At 41.5% G+C, this 22,590-nt stretch overlaps 1 protein-coding gene across 4 annotated transcripts in view; it reads left to right on the forward strand.

The window, feature by feature from the left end:
- Window positions 1-22,590, forward strand: part of LOC126284563 (uncharacterized) — a 335,286-nt gene that overhangs the window by 307,691 nt on the left and 5,005 nt on the right. For 2 of the 4 annotated variants that reach the window (XM_049983572.1, XM_049983574.1), the window contains exon 2: window positions 11,271-11,357. The exons of the other annotated variants lie outside the window; for them this stretch is intronic. In XM_049983572.1, the coding sequence (XP_049839529.1) occupies window positions 11,271-11,357 (87 nt within the window). The remainder of the gene's footprint in view (window positions 1-11,270; window positions 11,358-22,590) is intronic. 4 annotated transcript variants of the gene reach the window in all.

The following is a 22,590-nucleotide window of genomic DNA, read 5'->3' on the forward strand; positions in this document are numbered from 1 at the left end:
CTTCAACCAGTGTCATGTAAATTCATTTCCCTTTTACTTGTCGGACTACTATTATCACCCACTTTAGGAAACAACGGATAATTTTCAGTGACGTACAAATGCCTGCTAGCTTTTATCACTACAATTCGCATTTATCCGACGACTTTCGCTTTACGTAACAACGGGAGCTTATTAGCCTATAAAAGGCGCAGTTGCTGACTCCTGGCTACTATTCGCCATGCACAAGACACTCATTGTCATCGTCGTGGTCGCCGCCTGTGTTGGTAAGCCAGTTCGCCGAACAGAGCCACGTAACTTCGTTTATAGTTGACTCTTACACGAATTTTTAATTTGTAACAGATATATCAATACTCATGTTTGACCTCTAACTACATATCGAAGAGGCGACCAGCTGGAAACGAATTACTTGTTGCTAATCTTTGAGAGACTCCGTTCATCCATTCGCTCTCTATATGCATAACCTATCAATGAACTGCACTCCATGCGTTCACCAGTACACAAGCCTTTATTCATTTGTTCTTGTATACTGACTGACAGGTCAGACTCAACTGAGTCATACTGCTTGACAGAAAATATTACAGCAGGAACCATAGAACTACCTTTTTCTAATGATATCCGATGAGTTAAGAAAGGAAAAGGTAAAGGATAAATGAGGCGAAGTGAGACTATGTGCACTTCATTACCTAGAAATAAACTCTAGGAAAGGAGATTAATATTACCAGCCAGTAACTGCAAGCTCCAAAAACAGCAGCCATTTGGAATGAAATGGAGCATGAAGTTGCTATGTTCACATATTATGAGCTGTGGTAGCATTCCCGTTTAGAGATTTGATTAAGTGGAGTTCGTTTGACCAATATCTAAGAGACAGTTCCTTGAAGAGCTGTCACAAAATCTCAATAATGTAATGAACGCTGTCCTTACATATCGTTTCGATGACAAGACGATGGAAAAGAATTTTCTTCTAAAACATATTGGCTAAACTACGCATTATTTATTATGGTGATTTAAAGTGGCGTTTATGACATAAATACCGTACAAATTTCCACAAGCTAAACAGTAAATTAACTACCTTGATATTTCGTAAATACCTTTAATGAATATAAATTTTTTTTTCGTTTTGCGCTCCATGGGTGTATTTATATTCCAGTTTCGTTAAATTAAGAGTTAGTTCCATTTTAATGCGACACAAAGAGACGACGAGCGATTATGGTATCTGTATGGTATTGTTCGTAGCGTTCGCCACATAGGTCTACAGGCGTTCCTGCGGTAGTCAGTTCGGAAGCTAAACACATTTTTCACATATTCGGTCATCCGTGAGGCAGCGTGGCTCATGTACTGCTTCTTTACCAGAGAAGGCTTTTTACTGAGTACTAACAGCACTACCATACTGGCTCTAAATCTTTGGTGACTCTTCCATTGTGTCGTATAATTTAAGTTCTCACGTCCGGAGATAAAAGATTCTCATATTCCTCCCGTCTTGATTTAGAACAAAAATGTTATTTGTTATGATATTGACTGCTACTACTCTCAAAACGGACAATCTCTGCGCCAGAATTACTTTACGAAAATACTCTAAGCCAAAGAGGGATATACCACGAAATGATGGGACGGAAATCGGTTGATGTAATTTACGTGTAAAGCCAAACAAATGATTGCAGCTTAAGAAAGAATTCGATAGTTTATTCAAGAGGAAAAGCTTCGTAAATTGAGGAAGTATTTTATGCTTTGGTCCACTTCTGGCACTTACGTAAGCAGTTATTAGTCTTTACATTGTTAGATAGAATTGTTGGATGGCATCCTGAGGGATATCTTGAAAAATGCTGTCCAAGATACGCTTTAGATCTTCAAATTTCCGACTTGCCTGGTTTTTTTTCCAATAATGCTCCAAGTTGCCTCAAGTGGAGTGAGATAAGACGACCTTGCCGGGTAAGGTGGGTGTAGGAAAGCACGAAGGCAAGCAGCAGAAAGTCTCGCTGTATGCATGGGGGCCTTATCTAACTGACATGTGAGGCCATGAGGATGTGCCATAAATGGCAAGAAAACGGGCGTAGAATGTGCTGTGAGGTTGCCGTGGATGACACTCAAAACGGACCTGCTATGAAATTAAATGGCACACCCATCCATGGGTGTCTAGAAGAACGCCTCCACTGGTCATCGGGGCTCAGTTCGAAGTGGGACTCATCACTGTAGAAACTTCTAATCCAGTCAGTGAGATTACAGATCGAATGTGCCCGACACCACTGAAAACGGACTGTTGGTGAACAGAGGTCTATCGCTGTTGGTAGAAGGTTCGCGGTGAGCTGAGTCCCCTTTCTGTGGGCCACCTATTACAGGTCGTTGTGGTCACTGAAGCGCAAGTTGCAGGTCGGATCCGTGATAATGGTGACACCGGGACTGTGAGTGCCTCTCTGACGATTTCTTGGGCACCACGTTCCGTTGTCTCTCCAGGTCGAGTGCTTTCTTCTTGATGCTGTGTCCGACGTGGTTCCCCATTCGTAACAACATCGTAATTTAGTGGCATCGCTGCTCTTCAAATGTCGAGCTATTCTGTGATTACTCCAACCACCTTCTTTAAGCACAACTACACCTACTCCCCCAAATCCTGAGACATCACCCATCTGTCTGTAAGGCATGTTTTCTGTCCAACTCAGTACCGGAATGCAATTCCCAAAGACATAATATCCTGGTGTCGATATGTCCCCCATTTACTACCTGTGCCTAGGCCGGCTGCGCGGTGAAGTCGCAAATCACAAATTCATCAATCGGCAGCGAATGTTTTGCACTTTCCTACATAATTTTAGGAACATCAGCTTGTGAGCTTCATTCTCAGTTGTCCCAACCGCTGTAGTTGTATGCAGCCAGCCTACCTGAACTGGCCTTCAAAATCCACGAACGAGGTTTGATACTCTCTCGCTCGCTATGCCCATACTATCAGTCTGACAGAAAAAATTAATAGGACCTCTTTGTAGGACACTTCATGTAGTTAAATTCTGTATCGGAATTAGTTTTCGCTGGAGGCCTCGATTTGCAAGTTATAGAAGTAAAACGTAAAAACGTGACCTTTAAATGCCCCAGCACACGCCCAATCATCCCTCACTATTTAGAGTTCTAGTATGTTGCTCCCGGCACACCTACCGGTGCTTAAAAGTCTGATAAGGCGCAAATTTTTCCCCAAATATGACTTTTTCTGGTCTTCATTGACTGGTCTTCTTACGCTACCGGCTTAGTGGAGTACTAACAAATTATAAAATCAACATTCTGTGTGGATTTTAGATAAGACGTTAGCGAAATTTAGGAGCATAAAATAAACAATTATATCTATGTTTCGTCATGCCTTCTGTATATTAAGCTACTGTCTTTGTAAGGGTTATGTTTGGATCGAACTGTCGCAGTAATTAGTTTTACAGTAAATTTTTCCTTTCCTTACCCACAAAGGCATGATAAAATTAATAATGTTAACGAAATAGCTGACGATGCTAGTAGCGTAAGATCCCAGTCAATAGGGACCAAAGAATGTCGAATATTGGTAATAGTTCGAGTAGTCGGAAATTTGATTACAGTGGCAGGTCTGAGAGACACGAACAATATACAAGAATTTCTGAACGGTGGCTGATGTGTGTGGGGGTGAAGGGACATTTGAATATCACTTTTGTATTTTTTTGTTGAATATCGGAAACAATGCCCTGATGAGGAAACGTATCCCAGTACAAAATTTAAACATATCAAGTTTCCTTCAGAAAAATCCTCTTCAATGTTTCTGTAGGAACAGTAGGTTGTGCATAGCGAGCAAGAGGATATGAAAATCTTGTGCTGGGTTTTGAAGGCCAGATATAATATTGCACTCGATTACTGTTTCACAGCGCGGACTGGTCATTTTTGTTAATTATTTGGTAAAATTTTATTTGGTGGACAAAACGAAAAACCTCGTTTTTTCTTGAATTATGTGCTGACAAGGTGGCCAGCAGCAACAGAGAAGGAGATAACAAATGCTTTTCTTTTAAGCATAGGCTCAGCTCAGTAATCGCCGACTGAGTCCTTGTATTACCGTTACGTCAGATGTCTCATGTGAGATGGTCGTTCGTCCTACTCGTGGGTGCCAACGAGCTGGTGGGTTTATAACAGTGAGAAAACAATTAGAGGCACTTCTTTACTTAACTTCAAGGAAGTCAAGAGCAATATCCAACACAAATCAATAACGTTTAATGAGCAGCCCAAGATTTTGGTGATAACGCCAAGTTCCGTGCGCCAGTCTCCTCAACAAAAACTCTGCAAAAAGACCAAATCATGCTCATTAAACTTAGAGCGCTACAGAGCATGGGCCGACCGCTGCGGATAACACAGATGTTTAGGTGGTATTCTATATCGACGTCCATGCTAGAGGTCTTCCAGCGATTAATCGTTGTCTGCTGGCAACGGTACGACGAGAGGAAGAGCACTTGAAGCTTGCCCTCACATATCAGAAGTGAGTAAAAGTGCATCTGTTGCTTGAAAGTCCTGATGAAGAGTTCCGCTTCTCAAATGGATTGAGGGTGGAACCCTGTGCTACACATATGCTTAATGCTATTGGAGTCAAAAATCTGCTGAAATTATGCCAATATGATCTATGGTCCAGTGTACAAAACCACTACTTCAGGTGCGCCTTTGATCCAAAAGACTGACGTCAGAACCTCGAGCAGGGGGTACACGGAGCAGTCTTTGGCGTAATGCGGAAATGGACTGATTTATCTAACGTCCAAAAGGACATGACCATTGGAGTTCGGACAAAGTGCGGAGGCGTTTCCGAAACGGCAGGTTTGTTAACTGTTTGTCGTGAGTGGCGAAATGGCGCTACCAAAAACAGGCGTTGAAGCACCTGTGTTGGCCAACAGCCCATAGACGACAGAGGTTAACGACAGCTGCTGACACGTGTACGGACGAACAGACATGTAGCTGTTCAGCAACTGACCATCCAGATGATTAAGGGCTACCAATAGTATCTCCTCAAGGAACGTTGAGGTAATCTTGTTGCTTAAGGATCTCCACAGCAGGCGACTGGTTCATGTACGCAATCTGACTGCTCTTCATCATGCCAAAGCACACCTCGATTCCCACTGAGCCGCGAGAGGTGGCATTTTCAGAGGAATCACGTTTTATGTTCCATCAGAGAGATGGCCACTGCCTTGTATGGCGTGAAATGTTTGGGAGCAAAACGTTTAACACAGTGAAGAGAGTATTGTGGCAGAATCAAAGTCTACTGCTGCGCTGCCATACGACACCTGATGCTCCACTAATACTAAAACCTGTTTTAAGCTAGGCTCAGGATGCTAATGAACCTGATCACGTATGCGAGGATTTGACCATTTGGAGTAATGGTGTAATTTATCATTGCGTCACTAACGTTCACACTCACACTTTAATTTGCAATGACGTCAGCTACCCTGTGCTTATGTGTGTACTTGAGTTGTTGATAAAATCAAACCAATTTGTAACGTTTAACTGCCGCATTTAACCGTACTCCGGTATTGCAGGAATTAGTTCCTCGTAAGGAAGACTTTCATGGTGAGCGGTAGAAAAAGAATTGCAGTCTAATAATCGGTATACTGGCACTCGGACGGCTTCAAGAAAATATGGTTGATTGTCTCTACCTTCATTGTGATACGCCGTGAAGTGGGAGACGAACTGTGGGTGGTATTCGAAACATTCCAGTTACTGAGAATCAAATGTAGGAATGGCGGTGCGGAAACAGGCGGTGGTGCGCTGTTTTGTTTACTGTGCGGCGATCAGTCTGATCATGACCTCTCTGGGGATCGTTTTTTCTGCGGAATTTGGTCGAAAATATTGGGGACTGCCCAGCTCCTTAGTCTCATTGAGCAGACACGTTAATGGTGCCGGTCGGGCGTCGGCTGCGTCCACATAGGCTGACTAGCGCCAAGGAGTCGCAGCTGCTATGGGCAGAGCATTGATGATCGGCAAATGAAGCAGAGGATGGGTCCTTGTTAGACACGTAGCCGATTGGACGACTTCGTGTTTCTGCGAATTTCTATGGGACAAGTCAGTGCCGCCCAGACATCCATACTCTGCTGCAACACATATTTGTGATGGCACAAGGCTTCTAGCGAGTTTATGGCCATTCATTGGAAAGTTCGAAATGGTCACAATAAGGGAGATAACAATCTTTTATGGAGTGCTGTGTTTCCATCAAGGTCATGATTTTAGAAAAAGATACGGCGTAAACGTGAGGGAAACAGGCCGTGATCAGAATCTGTTTTTCCTTTTCCCCCAAAGAATTTTTAAAAAAATGGTCTAATCTGTGTATGCAGAGCAAGGGGTGCTCTCCCAGCTTCAAGTGCTGCGCTCCAGCTCGTGATTGGCATGGGATAAAGTGAGAGTAGTCTAACACGTAACTGTGCTAGGCTACAGAGCTGGAGAGGAAAGCTGAGAGTAAGAGAAGGGGACACTCTTGTACTGGCGCAGCGCTAGTAAAGAACAGCAGGAAATACCTAAATGATGAGACTTGTGTCCTTTGCTAGTGTGCCATTTAGAGCCTCTGTCAGTCATCATTTGAACTGTCTGAGGTACACCTTCTAGCATCACGCCCACAACTAATGACGCGTGGGTGCACTTATTTGTTTTGAGTCAGCCGTCTAAACATTTCACATATTCCGTCACGCATAGTTGTGGCATGGAGTCAAACTGGTTTGGCAGGATAACAAACGGGTCCACCTGCACACTGGAATCCACTAGGGTTTGAGAGCCTCCAAATCCGCCAAACGCGAAACGGCGTACTTGCATCTTTGGGACGCCCGCCATTAATAACAGATTGCTGTCGCCCATGTCTCCAGTCGCCGATCGCATCGGGGTGTGCCGCCCTGACCAGCAGGAGGGAAAAGTATTCGCTACTATGGCGTGGGTCTCCAATGAATGCTTCTCAGCAGACTTTGGAGTCATATTGTTCTTTATGGAATAGTACAGTATAGATGTTTGACTGTAGAGTAGTTGTTGGACCGTGTCACGGGTTCACATATGTGAAGGCAGGTAAAGCGATTAGTGTTCTGGTTTGAGTCGTGTGTTGATGCCCAGCTGATCACTTTGTTCACCATAGATCGCATATAGCGTTTTTCCAAATAAAATGTGTACGTTTTTAAACCACATTTTTGTCTGGTGATGATAAGAATGAATAAAACTGTGTTATTTAGACCACAAATGCTACTAGTGTTATGATTCAACATTACCTTTGCTATATTTTTATTGAAGCCATGATTGCAATTGAAAGTTAGATGTTTGCAATGGTTATGTTCGGCTAACTGAAGACCATTTGCGGTCTTTCAGTGGTGGAATCATGATGGGTGATAATGCGCCATTCCGCCACTGCTCGCGTTTGGTTTGAAGAGCATTCTGCACAGTTATAGCGAAGAAATTGGTCACCTAGATTGTCCGACACGAATACAATCGAGCGCTTATGGGACATAATCAAGGGCTCACTTCGAGCCCAAGATATTGCACTACCAACCTTTTAGTAGTTGTGGACGGCTATAGACGTAGCATGGGTCAGTTTTACTGCACGGGACTACCAACGACTCTTTGAGTCCATGCTATTTCGAGTTACTACACTACACTGGGCAAACAACATCCGGCAAGATATCCCATGACTTTTGTCGGATCAGTGGAAACGCGTGGCCTTTCATGTGAAGTGTCTGGTCGACTATAAACTTGTGGAGGTGAAGGAGGTGGTGGCTTCTGTGACAGGGAGACACATAACGAGATTCATACGTAGTGATTGATATATCTCTATGCTTCACGTGATTCTCATCAAGTCCGGCGCAATAACCAACGTAAGTCTGTGAGATAGGCAGAGTCCGATGTCCGCAGTAGTAACGAAGGCTCAATGACAACGCTTAGACTAGACAGAGAGGGCGGAACTACAGCAAGGCTATACTAGACTACTGTAGAGAGCTCTGGGTTGTCTATTAAGTCGTTTTCGTAGCGGTACTGGGCACATGGGCTGAGGAAGGCGTGTCTCTGAGCCGGCCATAAATTGGTGGTTTGTCACATGGGCTACCGCCAAGTTCTAGATGTGAACTCACGTGGCGTAGTATCGACAGCACCCGACGCAACACGAGGTAAAAAGTGTGCTTTCACCCTGAGGAGTTGGTGATGTAGGCAAAGGTTATGTTTTTCAGGTAACTTGTTCAGACGAAGCCATTAACAAGGATGTGAAGCACTGAACGTGGTCATATTGATGGACATGTTAGAGGTAGCACACACATCCGTTCACGGTCAGTTATGTTTATCTAACGTTACCAGTACTGGTGCCGTTTTGGATTACATCATAGTAGGGCAGTTTCGTTCAAAAAACTCATTGCGTAATGTACGTGTTCTGGGATGTGGCGGCAGCATTTGCGTCCAGCTGAGCTGTCGCTGCGAACTTTCACTATTCATTTTTACCGTTTTGTGATACATGGTATTTGGATATCGTCAAGATGAAACGAAATCAGTAGTTTGTGCGACCTGAAAGTGAGCAATTTCTGATCGGGTAATAAAAGTACCAGGGTCGTCTTCGCATGTAGTTGTAGTATCTGACGAAAGATCGATACTCGCATATATGATATTCATTGACGCATTGTCAGCGTGTTTTCAGAAAATTCGTTCTTGTGAAACAAAAAATGCCCTTAATTCGCAAGAAATAATGAGTGCTATCGAAGGGGGATCTCAGGCTCATTCCATATTTCTAGACTTCCAGAAGTCTTTTGACACCGTTCCTTCAAGGAGACTTCTAATCAATTGCTGTCTATAAAGTTCACTTCAGTTACGCGACTAGACTCATGGGTTCCTGTAAAATAGGTCACAGTTCGTAGTAATGTACAGAAAATCATCGGGTAAAATTGAAGTTTTCAAATCCAATCTTCCTCTTTTTCTTCAGTAACGATTGAGGCAACCCTACGAAGACAAACACACCCAGTTTTTATAAAACAGTACTATTATCTGGCATATGGTCTCTCTGCTGTCCCTAACCTATGTAAAAATTCCTGGAGGCAATCTTTGTAGCCCTGTTGGACTGTTTGTAGATGATTCCTTCGTTTGCCTGTAGTGAAGTCGTCAGAAGATCAAAACCAATTCCAAAACAGATATGGTATCTGTGCGAGAAGCGACAATTTTCTCGGAATAAATAAACCATAAAGTCATCCAAATGATTAAGAAAAGGAAGGCATTAGATTTCGGTTACACAAGAAACTACACAAATTTAAAGGCTCTCAATTGAACTAAATATCTGTGAATTACTGTTAAGAACTACTTAAATTGGAAAGACCCGATAGACAATGTTAAGGGGAAGGCAACACACAGACTGCGTGAAACTAAGACTTAGAAGATATAACATTTCCACTAAAGAGACTGCTTACAGTGCGGTTGTACGTCCTTTGCAAGTCATTAAACGAAAGTCGATTTTTACTGCGATATTTTCCCTTAATGTGAAAGTATTTCACTGTCACGTACGTACGTCGAGAGAAATGACCATATTAATAAAGCCAGAGAAATAAGAGTAGCTACAGAAGTATGTAAATGTTTATTTTTCTAACGCACTGTTAGAGAGTGGAACGGAAGGGAAATAGTCTGAAGGTGGTTCGAAGAACCCTCTATGTGCCACCTGAATTTGAACTGCAGATTAGCCACGTAGATGTAAATGGCGTTTCTCTTACTTAAAGGTGGTGGTCGTCGGCACAGAAATGATCTTTACAGGATGTCAGAAGGAGTTAGATGTCCCCGAAACGTTCACGTAACTATAGCACACTATCCAAAAACATTAGCTGCCGCGTGTTTTCGGGGCATTATACCACTTTCTTGTGCATCAAATGCTTTGCCGAACTCAAGCAGTGTCCTTATTGTAGCCGCACGTTTGTCAGTGGCATATTTTAGGTTCCGATGGTGCCGTGATGCTTACGAAATCCGGACTGATCTTTGTAGCAGAAGTTGTACAAGTTTACCAGCTATGATGTGATATACAGCTAATGATTTTTTCTACCTTTCACCCAAGTTACAGAAATCCTTTAACAGGACGCGGGGCTCGTATTGTTATACTGAATAGAATGTTTGTCGTATGGAGACATAAGCCAGATGCTCACGAATTTTACAACTTTGCAATGTTTATTTGGAACCTTTATATTTCTACAGGGTAGTTCACGAAGGTATGCATATATTTTAATATGTTATTTTGTAAGTGAAACAAAAGAAAGATCCTCTGAATACGTAATTTGGTAACATTTTAATTTATTAACTACTTGGCCCATTTTTTTTTTTAATTCCAGACCGTGCACAACGCTTTGAACAGAAGTTGTAGAGGAATTAATTTTGGAGAAATTATGCTAATGGAGTTAACTGAAACTGTGTGAATGTGTCAGATAATATGCTATCATTAATACCACAGCACTCGTGAATTCATGTTGGATGTTCTGCAAAACCACTGCGGATAGACGTCTGGAACATGTTTTATTAGATTCACCAGAGCAATAACAACAACAACAAAATTGAAATCGTTGTTTAACCTCGTACAGTTTTGCGATGGCTTCATATTAACGAAGTTGCTAGATTTCGCGGAAAAGCTTTTATTACCCACTCCGTAACCAAACATACGCGGATCTAACTTCATATGAACTTTTTTCTTGAGTTGTACTTGCTGCATAACATAATAAAATACTTGCATATCTTCGTGAATCATCCTGTATCGATTCCTCTTTGGACTGTCGCGACGATAATTTCTGCTGTGTGGAGTACACAAGGGATATTAAATTATGCCCTCAGAGTTCTGGTGCTGAAATTTTACCGTACCTTCTACAATGTCAAACTTTCGCTGCAGCTACATCTATAACAGTTTATTGTATGCAGTGAGATGAGTAGGATGTAACAGCAACAATCTCACAATGTTACGAGTGCTCAATCTTCTTAGCTATATTGTTAGAGATTGTCTCCTAGTAATTTGCTGTTCACACCTCGAATTACATAGAATTAATCTTATAGACACTTATGTGAGTCTAATTCCCATTGAATGGATGACAGTCTGGTCAATTATTGCAGATTCTCGAACTGTTTTCTCATAATTCAGTGGTCAGTTGGCCATAGTAAATACAGGCAAAGCATCGAGATATAGTACTATGAGATTTTTGAAGTAGACAATGAACATTTAGTGTTTCCTTAGGTCTCCCATCTAAATAAATTGACTTTTATGGTGTGAATGATGAATTACTGGTGTAATGGCGCTGTATAACATATTGAAACAACAAAACATTTCCTTTGCGCAGTGGCCATCTCTGCACAGGTGGTATGTCCCAAGGAGTGCCTAGGGCTGGCAGGAGGGTCTCCTGTTACAGAAGACAAACTGCAGTCTGGTTTGTATAGTAGCAATACATGTGTCTGAAAAAAAATTCTGAACCTAATATTTTTAAATTAATTGAGTATAACACGGCATTACAAAAATTATGAGATTTTTTTTATGCCCATATTCTTTTCAGTTCTTGGTTGCTACTTTTTTACGATTAATATGTCGGGAAATTTGTTGATGCTTGTTGTAGTCTCAAATATTTACTGGTGCATTTTAAATACATGCCCAAGGGCACATTTTTACAATGGAAAGTTGCATATGTTTATTTGCTTTTAAGCTACGATTTTATTTTTAAGGGATGATTTTATGTCAATCCTTACTATTTGAGCACGATTATTAATTAAATAAAATTTTCAGTGCCTCTGGATCATAAAGAAGCGCCCTAGAAAAAAATGTTGATACCAGCTTGTCAAGCTATATTTGATAATGAGGAAACTGAGTCTTCCTTCTGTGACTGTATTACATTCGTAAAATAAAACACAAACCCCCTTCAGTCACAAGACGTGATTTTACATCAACGATTGATGCATTTAGACCTCTAGTGTCCCTTTTCAGGTGCTTCATCAGTCGATATCATATTTTGATTTTATGTTGAAACTTGTCTTGTTGCGATTGCATAGGTATATTATAAAGCAGTACATTGTGACTAAATTTTGTACGAAGCCAAAACAATATCCAAAAATTATTTACTGTTAGCAGTAGTGGCTAAACGGCTTGCAACTACACTATGAGTAGACAATTTCTTAGCCGTCAGTCTTGCTGCTGCATTGAAGCGGCCCACTACAGATACCTCTCCTGTGCGTAACGTTCTCGTCCCTGCACCTTACCCCACCATTTATCGCCTGAGGGTATTTCACTATCTGTTTTCCTCGATAGCTTAAACGATGTCCTGTCATCCTGCACCTTCTTACTGCAGTTATTTTCCCTATAGAACCATCCGCGTCGATGTTGCGAGGAACCTACTCATTTCTTACCTGATCAGTCCACCAAATTTTCAACCTTCTTCTGTAGCACCACATCTCAAATGCTTAGATTTTCTTGTTGTTGTTGTGGTCTTCAGTGCTGAGACTGGTTTAATGCAGCTCTCCATGCTACTCTAGCCTGTGCAAGCTTCTTCATCTTCCGGTAACTACTGCAACCTACATCCTTCTGAATCTGCTTCGTGTATCCATCTCTTGGTCTCCCTCTACGAATTTTACCCTCCACGCTGCCCTCCAATACTAAATTGGTGATCCCTTGATGCCTCAGAACATGTCCTACAAACCGATCCCTTCTTCTAGTCGTGCCACAAATTTCTCTTCTCCCCAATCCTATTCAATACCTCCTCATTAGTTATGTGATGTAACCATGTAATCTTCAGAATTCTTCTGTAGCACCACATTTCAAAAACTTGTATTCTCTTCTTGTCAAAACTATTTATAGTCCATGTTTTACTTCCATACATGGCTACACTCCATACAAATACTTTCTGAAACGACTTCCAGACACTTAAATCTATACTCGATGTTAACAAATCTCTCTTCCTCAGAAACGGTTTCCTTGCCATTGCCAGTCTACATTTTATATCCTCTCTACTTCGACCATCATAAGTTCTTTTGCTCCCCAAATAGCAAAACTACGACTCTCTCTGAATACCTTCCCAACCACTGCTTCCCTTTCGTGCCCCTCGACTCTTATAACTACCATATGGTTTCTGTACAAATTGTAAATAGCCTTTCGCTCCCTGTATTTTATGCCTGCCACCTTCAGTATTTGAAAGAGAGTATTCCAGTCAACACTGTCAAAAGTTTTCTCTAAGTCTATAAATGCTAGAAATGTAGGTTTGTCTTTCCTTAATATAGCTTCTAAGATAAGTCGTAGGTTCAGTATTGCCTCACGTGTTCCAATATTTCAACGGAATCCAAACTGATCTTCCCCGAGGTCGGCTTCTACTAGTTTTTCCATTTCGGTTTTTCCGCGGTCAGTCTTCACTGCCATACAATGCTGTGCTTCGAAGTATATTTACAGAAATTCCTCCCTCAAATTGAAGCTTATGTTTGATAGAAGTACAACTCTATTGTCCACTGCTCCTCTGCATTTTATGTCTTCCTTGCTCCGTCTGTCATGGCTTATTTAGATGCATAGGTGTTACTTAATGTACTTCATGATCACCATTTCAGTTGATAAATTTCTCGCTGTTCTCATTTCTGGTACTTCTCATTCCTTGCGTCTTTCTTCGATTTAGTCTCAATCCATATTGTATATGAGTACACCGTCCACTCCATTCATTAGATCCTGTAATTCTCTTTCACTTTCGCAGAGGATAGATGTGTCATCTGCAAATATTACCATTGATATCCTTTCTCCTTAAATTTTAATCACAATCTTTTAACAGTACTCTGATTTCAAAAATGGTTCAAATGCCTCTGAGCATTATGGGACTTAACACCTGAGGTCATCGGTTCCCTAGAGTTTTTTAACTACTTAAACCTAACTAACCTAAGGACATCACACGCATCCATGCCTGATACCGTATTCGAACCTGTGACTGTAGCGATTGTGTGGTTCCAAACTGAAGCGTCTAGAACCGCTCGGCTACCTCGGCCGGTCCTCTCTGATTTCCGTCATTATTTCTCGATGTATAGAATAAACAGTAGGGGTGAAAGATTGCATTCCTACGTTACACCGTTTTTAACCATCTACATCTACATCTACATCTAGCTCCATACTCGGCAAGCCACCTGACGACGTGTTTTGGAGAGTACCTTGAGTACCTCTATCGGTTCTCCCTTGTATTCCAGTCTCGTATTGTTCGTGGAAAGAAGGATTGTCGGTATGCTTCTGTGTGGGCTCTCATCTCTCTGAGTTTATCCTCATGGTCTCTTTGCAAGATATGCGTAGGAGGGAGCCATATATTGCTTGAATCTTCGGTGAAGGTATGTTCTAGAAACTTTAACAAAAGCCCATACCGAGCTACTGAGCGTCTCTCCTGCAGAGTTTTCCACTGGAGTTTATCTATCATATCCATAACGCTTTCGCAATTACTAAATGATCCTGTAACGAAACGCGCAGCTCTCCGTTGGATTTTCTCTATCTCTTCTATCAACCCTATCTGGTACGGATCCCACAATGCTGAGCAGTATTCAAGCAGTGGGCGAACAAGCGTACTGTAACCTACTTCCTTTGTTTTCGGATTGCATTTCCTTAGGATTCTTCCAATGAATCTCAGTCTGGCATCTGCTTTACCGACGATCAACTTTATATGATCATTCTATTTTAAATCACTCTTAATGCGTACTGCCAGAAAATTTATGGAATTAACTGCTTCCAGTTGCTGCCCTGCTATTTGGTAGCTAAATGATAAGGGATCTATTTTTCTATGTATTAGCAGCACATTACACTTGACTACTTTGAGATTCAACTGCCATTCCCTGCACCATCCGTCCATTCGCTGCAGATCCTCCTGCATTTCAGTACAATTTTCCATTGTTACAACCACTCGTTACACCACAGCATTATCAGCAAAAATCCTCAGTGAATTTCCAATGTCATCCACAAGGTCATTTAAGTATATTGTGAATAGCAACGGTCCTATGACACTTCCCTGCGGCACGCCTGAAATCACTCTTACTTCGGAAGACTTCTCTCCATTGAGAATGACATGTTGCGTTCTGTTATCTAGGAACTCTTCAATCTAATCACACAATTGGTCTGATAGTCCATATGCTCTTACTTTGTTTATTAAAGGACAGTGGGGAACTGTATCGAACGCCTTGCGGATGTCAAGAAACACGGCATCTACCTGGGAAGCCGTGTCTGTGGCCCTCTGAGTATCGTGGACGAATAGCGCGAGCACTTTTCTTCCATTCTCAGTGTACTCTTTTGGTTCCTTTACATGTTGTATGTTATCCATCTTTCCCTTTAGTTCAGCCGTATTTTTTCAGAATTTCGAACATTTTGCACAATTTTAAATTGTCGAACGCTTTTTCCTGGCCGATAAATCCTACGAACAAGTCTTGACTTTTCTTCAGTCTTGCATCCACTATCAACCGCAGGGTCATTATGAGTTGCCTCTCTGTTGCTTCTGCCTTTCCTAAAGCCAAACTGATCGACATCTGACATATAGTCGATTTTCTCTTCCATTATTCTGTAAATTATTATCGTCACCAATCGCTTGCATGAACTCTTAAGTGGCTTGTGCGGAAATTCTCGCACTTGTCGGCTGCTGTTATCCTCGGAATTGGGGAGTTCAGCTCGTAGATTTTCAGTTACTCGATGAGTGTGGGAGGAATGCACTTCATTGATGTGCCATTTTTATTTGTTTATTGGATTTTAGGACGGCACGTTGGTTAGGCATTTTTTTTCCTGTAATTTAGTGGATCATGGTTCAGTCCAGTATTGTGTTCTGAGAAAATATAAGAGTTTTAGTAATGTAATTATTTTTGTAGAGTACAGCTGTGGAGTTTCCTTTGTCAGCCTTTGAAACCTAAAATATTAACACAATAGATACAAAAATTAAAGTAATTGTAACAAATATTGTGTATTCAGTAAAAGCAATGGATGAACTACCCAGTAAAATACAAGCTAACGTCAGTAATAGAAAAACTAATTAGGAAAACTAACTGTGAGCGCAAACTTTCACAGACGTTTCCTGTTTTAACGCTAAATCACAAAAAACCTGCTTAGAAAAACCAACACAAAAATAAATTTCTCCAAAAAAACGAACTTGAACACCACGTGCCTCAGTGATCGTAAACACTCCAGTAACAGCACATAGTGGAATATATAAATTAGAGTCAACAGTTGCCCCCATTGTGGCTAGGCAAAGCAGAAAGAACTTTCTGTACATTTACGATGAATTAACTGATGGTGTTTGACTCAACCATGTAACCAACCACATGTACCTTAAAAAATACAGAGTAAGTGGCATGCGCAGCAGCCTAACTGTAGACCACATAGAACATAATGGTAGAGAGTATAACCAACTAGAAATATTAGAAAGATAACCTTACACGAACAAAAATCTTCCAAAAATATGTTAAACGAACAAAGTACATTTAACTTCCACGGATTTTAATGAAATTTTATAATATTTTTCCCTAAGGAGCCAATTAATTAATAGCTGCCCCATTTCTAACCGTACAGCTACATCTGCATCTACATCTACATTTATACTCCGCAAGCCACCCAATGGTGTGTAGCGGAGGGCACTTTAAGTGCCACTGTCATTACCTCCATTTCCTGTTCCAGTCGCGTATGGTTCGCGGAACGAACGACTGTCTGAAAGCCTCCGTGCGCGCTCTAACCTCTCTAATTTTACATTCGTTATCTCATCGGGAAGTATAAGTAGGGGGAAGCTATATATTCGATACCTCATCCAGAAACGCACCCTCTCGAAACCTGGCGAGCAAGCTACACCACGATGCAGAGCGCCTCTCTTGCAGAGTCTGCCACTTGAGTTTGTTAAACATCTCCGTAACGCTATCACGGTTACCAAGTAACCCTGTGACGAAACGCGCCGCCCCTTTTTGGATGTTCTCTATCTCCTCCGTCAACCCGACCTGGTACGAACCCCACACTTTCGAGCAAAACTGAAGTATAGGTCGAATGAGTGTTTTGTAAGTAACCTCCTTTGTTGATGGACTACATTTTCTAAGGACTCTCCCAAAGAATCTTAACTTGGCACCCACCTTGCCAACAATTAATTTTCCACTTCATAATCGTTCCGTATGCATACTCCCAGATATTTTACACAAGTAACTGCTACCAGTGTTTGTTTCGCTATCATATAAACATACAATAAAGTATCCTTCTTTCTTTGTATTCGCAATACATTACATTTGTCTGTGTTAAGAGTTAGTTGCCATTGCCTGCACCAAGTGCCTATCCGCTGCAGATCTTCCTGCATTTAGCTACAATTTCCTAATGCTGCAACTTCTCTGTATACTACAGCATCATCCGCGAAAGCCAGCATGGAACTTCCGTCACTATCTACTAGGTCATTTATATATAATGTGAAAAGCAATTGTCCCATAACACTCCCCTGTGGCACGCCAAAGGTTACTTTAACGTCTGTAGACGTCTCTCCATTGATAACAACATGCTGTGTTCTGTTTGCTGAAAACTCTTCAATCCAGCCACACATCTGGTCTGATATTCCATAGGCTCTTACTTTGTTTATCAGGCGACAGTGCGGAACTCAATCGAACGCCATCCGGAAGTCAAGAAAAATAGCATCTACCTGGGAGCCTGTCTCTAATATTTTCTGCGTCTCATGAACAAATAAAGCGTGTTGGGTCTCACACGATCGCTGTTTCCGGACTCTATATTGATTCCTACAGGGTAGATTCTGGGTTTCCAAAAACGACATGATACTCGAGTAAAAAACATGTTCTAAAATTCTACAGCAGATCGACGTCAGAGATATAGGTCTATAGTTTTGCACATCTGCTCGACGACCCTTCTTGAAGACTGGGACTACCTGTGCACTTTTGCAATCATATAGAACCTTCCGTTCATCTAGAGACTTGCGGTACCCGGCTGTTAGAAGGGGGGAGAGTTCTTTCGCGTACTCAGTTACACCTGATATCTATACAAATAAATATTTTATGACGACATCTATGTGTTACTGCTAATGTAATAACCTTTACCTTCTTAGAAATAACATCTCAGTATGTGTGTGTGTGTGTGTGTGTGTGTGTGTGTGTGTGTGTGTGTGTGTGTATGTGTGTAGAATGGTAACGTCTTAACATTTTCATTCCCGTACATCCACTGCAACTAATGTCAGGAAGACTTTGCAATCTCGGATAAATGTCATAAATTTGGTACACCTGCATGAACGCGATCAATACCTTTTTGAAACGGTTAAAATATGTTAACATTCTGATATTCCTTGATTTACTCTGAACTGTTTTTAGAAATGTGCTGTTGGACGAGGGGTATGTACGTATATTTATGTTAATACGTCTGCTCATATTTTACTTAAAAACATGTAACCACGACTGAAAACATTAAGTAATTTTTCATGTTGTCTTAGTTCTGCAAAAATTGTAGTCACAATGTGCTACTTTGTCCTAATCTCTGTAAACTTTATAGGAAAATTATAACCTAGGTCGAAAAATAATGTAGACAGATTAAGCATCTGCAGATGTGCCCCAGGACTCGCAACCAGTTGGGCGTTTTCACGAAATCACCATTTGTGCTTCAAGGCTATTTGTGTTTTATTTTGCGACACATCTGTTGTTTCATTAAAATGAGATTCACTAAAGTTACAGTTCTGTACTATTCATAAGAGAGTACTTAAGTTTCCTTTCATTCATTATACTAATACAGACTTATCAAATGTTGTGATATAACGCCAACGCAAGCTGTTCAATTAAGAATAGTTTAGATTTGTGGTTATCCATGACTGTTTATCTTGGAAAAAACGCATGAATATGGAAAAGGTATCGGCTGCTATGAATACATACTAGGGTCCAAATTTCGATCGCTGCAAGCAGCCTATAAAATCATTGGATATCCCATTCGTGGTTTTCTACACCGGTCTACAGGTCAAATACCCCGCTCAAGTATTCTGAGCTGGTTTACTCATTACACAGTTTCAGCAACTTCTTGCGAAATTCGTAACATCTGCGTCACCTCGGCCCCAATGACGTGCTGCACGACCACTTCAGTAGTTTTATAAATACCGACGATAAATAAATGTATTGTGAGATGTCAGTCCGTACCCCTATTGTAAGAACCACCTTACATTTACCATCACCTAGACTGATGACGGAAGATTCTCCTACTTTAGGAAAATTGGATAACTATTCTCTCCAAGGTTTAATCTCCCTTTAACCCCGTTTATTCTGCATCCCGTTTGCAACGCTTCTCTATGCCATCATAGAGTTTGGGGACTTCTGACACTGTAGCGCTGACATCACTTACCACTTTAGAGTTATCTATAGTTAACAGTTCGTGATCGTGTTGATCTTGAGGTCCAAACATTCTACAAGGTGTATCATCCTTGACGTTAGCGATACCGTACGGATGCCTTACTAGAAACTTAAAGACTAATTTATGGGATTTCCCGTCTGTCTCTCCTCAACACTCATCGTGGGTAGCATAGTATCCAACTAAGGGCTTCGGTGACAGTTCCCAATATCAAGGTTGTGGGTTAAAGACATGCATTATAATTTTCAAGTGGAAATAACCGTGTAAATGCCTCCTGTTTGTAAGTGGGATACTTTTGTTCGGAGTAATTTAATGAGCGAGAAGCGAAAGAAATTGGCTTACACCCATTCTCATGTTATTCAAGCAATACTACTCCTAATGCAGCTGTGATGCATCAGTCTGAACAGGAAAACGTTTTGAAAACCTGGTAATAACAACAGGGTCCCAATCGCCAATACTTACGTCAGACCAACATAGGCCACTTTCTGCAAAACTATCTACCTTTGTGAATGGTTAAGAGTCATCACCTTTGTCCTACACCCGGAACAAATTTCTAGTTGGCCGTCTGGACAAAGCATACTCCTTGTTTCCTGTCTAATAGTCCAGGAAAATTTATTATTGAGTTTATTCTCTCAATGTCTATGGTCATGCCCTCAACAGAATCTACATGCTCTAAAAAACGTACCGATGGACATGCAAACTAAATCTTCTCTTAAAGGCTTCATCTACATTTATCTGATGGTACTCTTGGTTCATTTCCAGAGTTGTTAAGACATGAGACCCTAGAACTAAGAAAACCATGAGCGGAGATAACCAAGAAGAACAGAATGAAAAATAACTTTCTTCTTGAGTTAGCAGTAGTCAGTCAGTGACTATTCGAACTCCACCTTGTGCCTTATCCACAGTAAATATCGGGGCTGAATAGGATGGTTAGGAGGAACAAATGACGCCTCACTCAATTTTCTTTCTACCACGTGTTCCACTTACATCAACCGGTAAGGGGTCTTCCTGCCTAGTATAGAACCCGTACTTGAACTTTGTACCTAATCAGGTGTGTAAGACTTAATTACCCAGTCGATTCATCCGGAAATTTATTACAAAGTCTTTGAGTCCTCGGTCGGCCGTTAGCTGGCAAATGCTGCAAATTTTGCCTTTCATCTTAATCAGTGCGCTGAAGTTCCGGCTCCAGAACTTGGCTATTATACATGCGGCTGTCGAATGACAAAGAAACGAAAAATGCTTGCTTGCCTTATCTTGAATTCAACACAGCGATCTGACCAACTGCGAATTAATCCTGTCTGTACAACATCCTTGATTACAATGATAGCATCTACCACGAGGTTCTCGATTACCTGAAACCAATTCTTCCATGTAAAATCTTCAGTAACCAATACCACTACCACCGAATCTGAAAGCTCATTATTAATATGACAACAGATAGATTGTATTTTACGTACAGGCTTATTTATGACGCCCTCTGTTCGTTGGACATAACCTACCCGAACTAACTCTCCGTTCTTTAATTGACACCAATCACAAGTTATTTGGGACTTCCGTGCCACACCGAAAGAGTTTCACACCAAATACTAATAGCGCTGTGGGGCTGTGATCTTTTCCTTGGGAGTTGCTCGACAGTTAACCTTTCGTCTTTGGTCAGTATACATAGGACACTGAATGTGTATGACCAGCCGATCTGGCTCTTCAGAAGTCGCTGGCTTGGAACACAAAGCTGCTCTTCGTCATTGTTCGGACTTAAATGTTCAGAATAGGATAAACACTTGTCATTACTACACCCAAAATTCAGGGCTCTCACACTTCGTTTAACCATACGAATATAATCCCCGGCAGTTACACTCAAACCAGGTTATTTACCACATGGAGAATGTACTACTTCTTAACAATTCCTGATCTTAAACTCCGTCATGTTATCCTCGAGATCTTACAATACATAAAAAAATTCAACTGTGGTGATAATCGCATTTTAAGAAAATCCTGAAAGAGTTTGGTGATTTCGGCAAACATTTTAACTATATTATCCACACGGTTCATCAAAATTCAAATTCTCTGCCGTACCTAGCAATTCACCTGAACCGTCCCATATGCGTTCATATTTACCCGACGGTTTTCTGTATGTTAACTTATCCGTCCTCTGCTATCAATGGTTAAATAATGCCATCTATTTTAACAATGTGTTCCTCTAGTCTTAAGCGTACGCTGTTGCACTGCTGTCGTGACGGCAGTGAAAATCTATCAATTAACTCTTTACAGGCGCAGATCTGGTTACTGGCAGCATACAAAAGCAACAGCGCTCCTCAGCTCTCAAATCGCACCTTTTGCCATCCCCTCTGGGTTTGTATTTGGTACCACTGTCAGGTATTTTAATAAGTGGAGCTGGACAGCCATGGTACCGTCACTGCTACCGACCCTGACACGCAGCTTTCCGAGCAGTTCATCTACCAACAGCAACAGGGGTTCACGAACAGATGGACCACACGTCCAGAAACACAAAGACCAACTTTACAGCGAGTTAGCATGCAGTGTCTCAGGCCAAACCCACCCCATTCCCGCGGTACCACCCAGCACGCTCTGCAGCTACCATTGGTGAGCAGAGCGATGTTACTGGGGAGAGGAGCCATGGCAATTTGTGACTGGGATTCAGTTGTGGGGAAACAATTTTTTCATTCAATCCTTCAATTTCGAACTTCATAAACACCAATTTTGGGTCTTCCGAATCTGACGAAAATGTCGACCGTCCAACGTCTATAGAGTGAACCCCGCTCCAGCCCTCAGATCTTCATCCCCATCGACCAGTGTGGCTTCGGTATCAGGGACGCCACGGGCCTCAGATCCACTGACGGTAGACGGAAGTCCCAAGCCTGGTGGTATCGATTATTACACGGGTTAAATGGTTTGCACAGCTACCAGCTAACACAAACAATAGCAGAATCAGTTGCGCACTTTACAGGTATTACCATGCGCCTGGTTAGTAGTAATGGTCGCTATGAATTAATAGATATACTAGTGGAAATTCACGAAACTACAACCAAACTGACTCTTCATTTATCCGTCCCTTACATGTAAGGTCGTTTGTCGTAAGATGTCACTTACAACTATCGTTCTATAACCCTGTTATTCTAAGACGGCACTAACAATAGCTTATCCGGATGAACCGCAGGGACGAACATACGTTTTTCCTCACTGCCACACTTCAGTATTTGACAGTAAACAACTTGCAATGCGAAAACACAAAGTAGTATTCATCGTAGACTCTTGACAACAAAAGGCTACACTTAAATACGCATACAGCTAACAGCGTTATAGAACCT

Source organism: Schistocerca gregaria, chromosome 8 (genome assembly GCF_023897955.1).
Source record: "Schistocerca gregaria isolate iqSchGreg1 chromosome 8, iqSchGreg1.2, whole genome shotgun sequence".
Classification (NCBI taxonomy): Eukaryota; Metazoa; Arthropoda; class Insecta; order Orthoptera; family Acrididae; genus Schistocerca; species Schistocerca gregaria.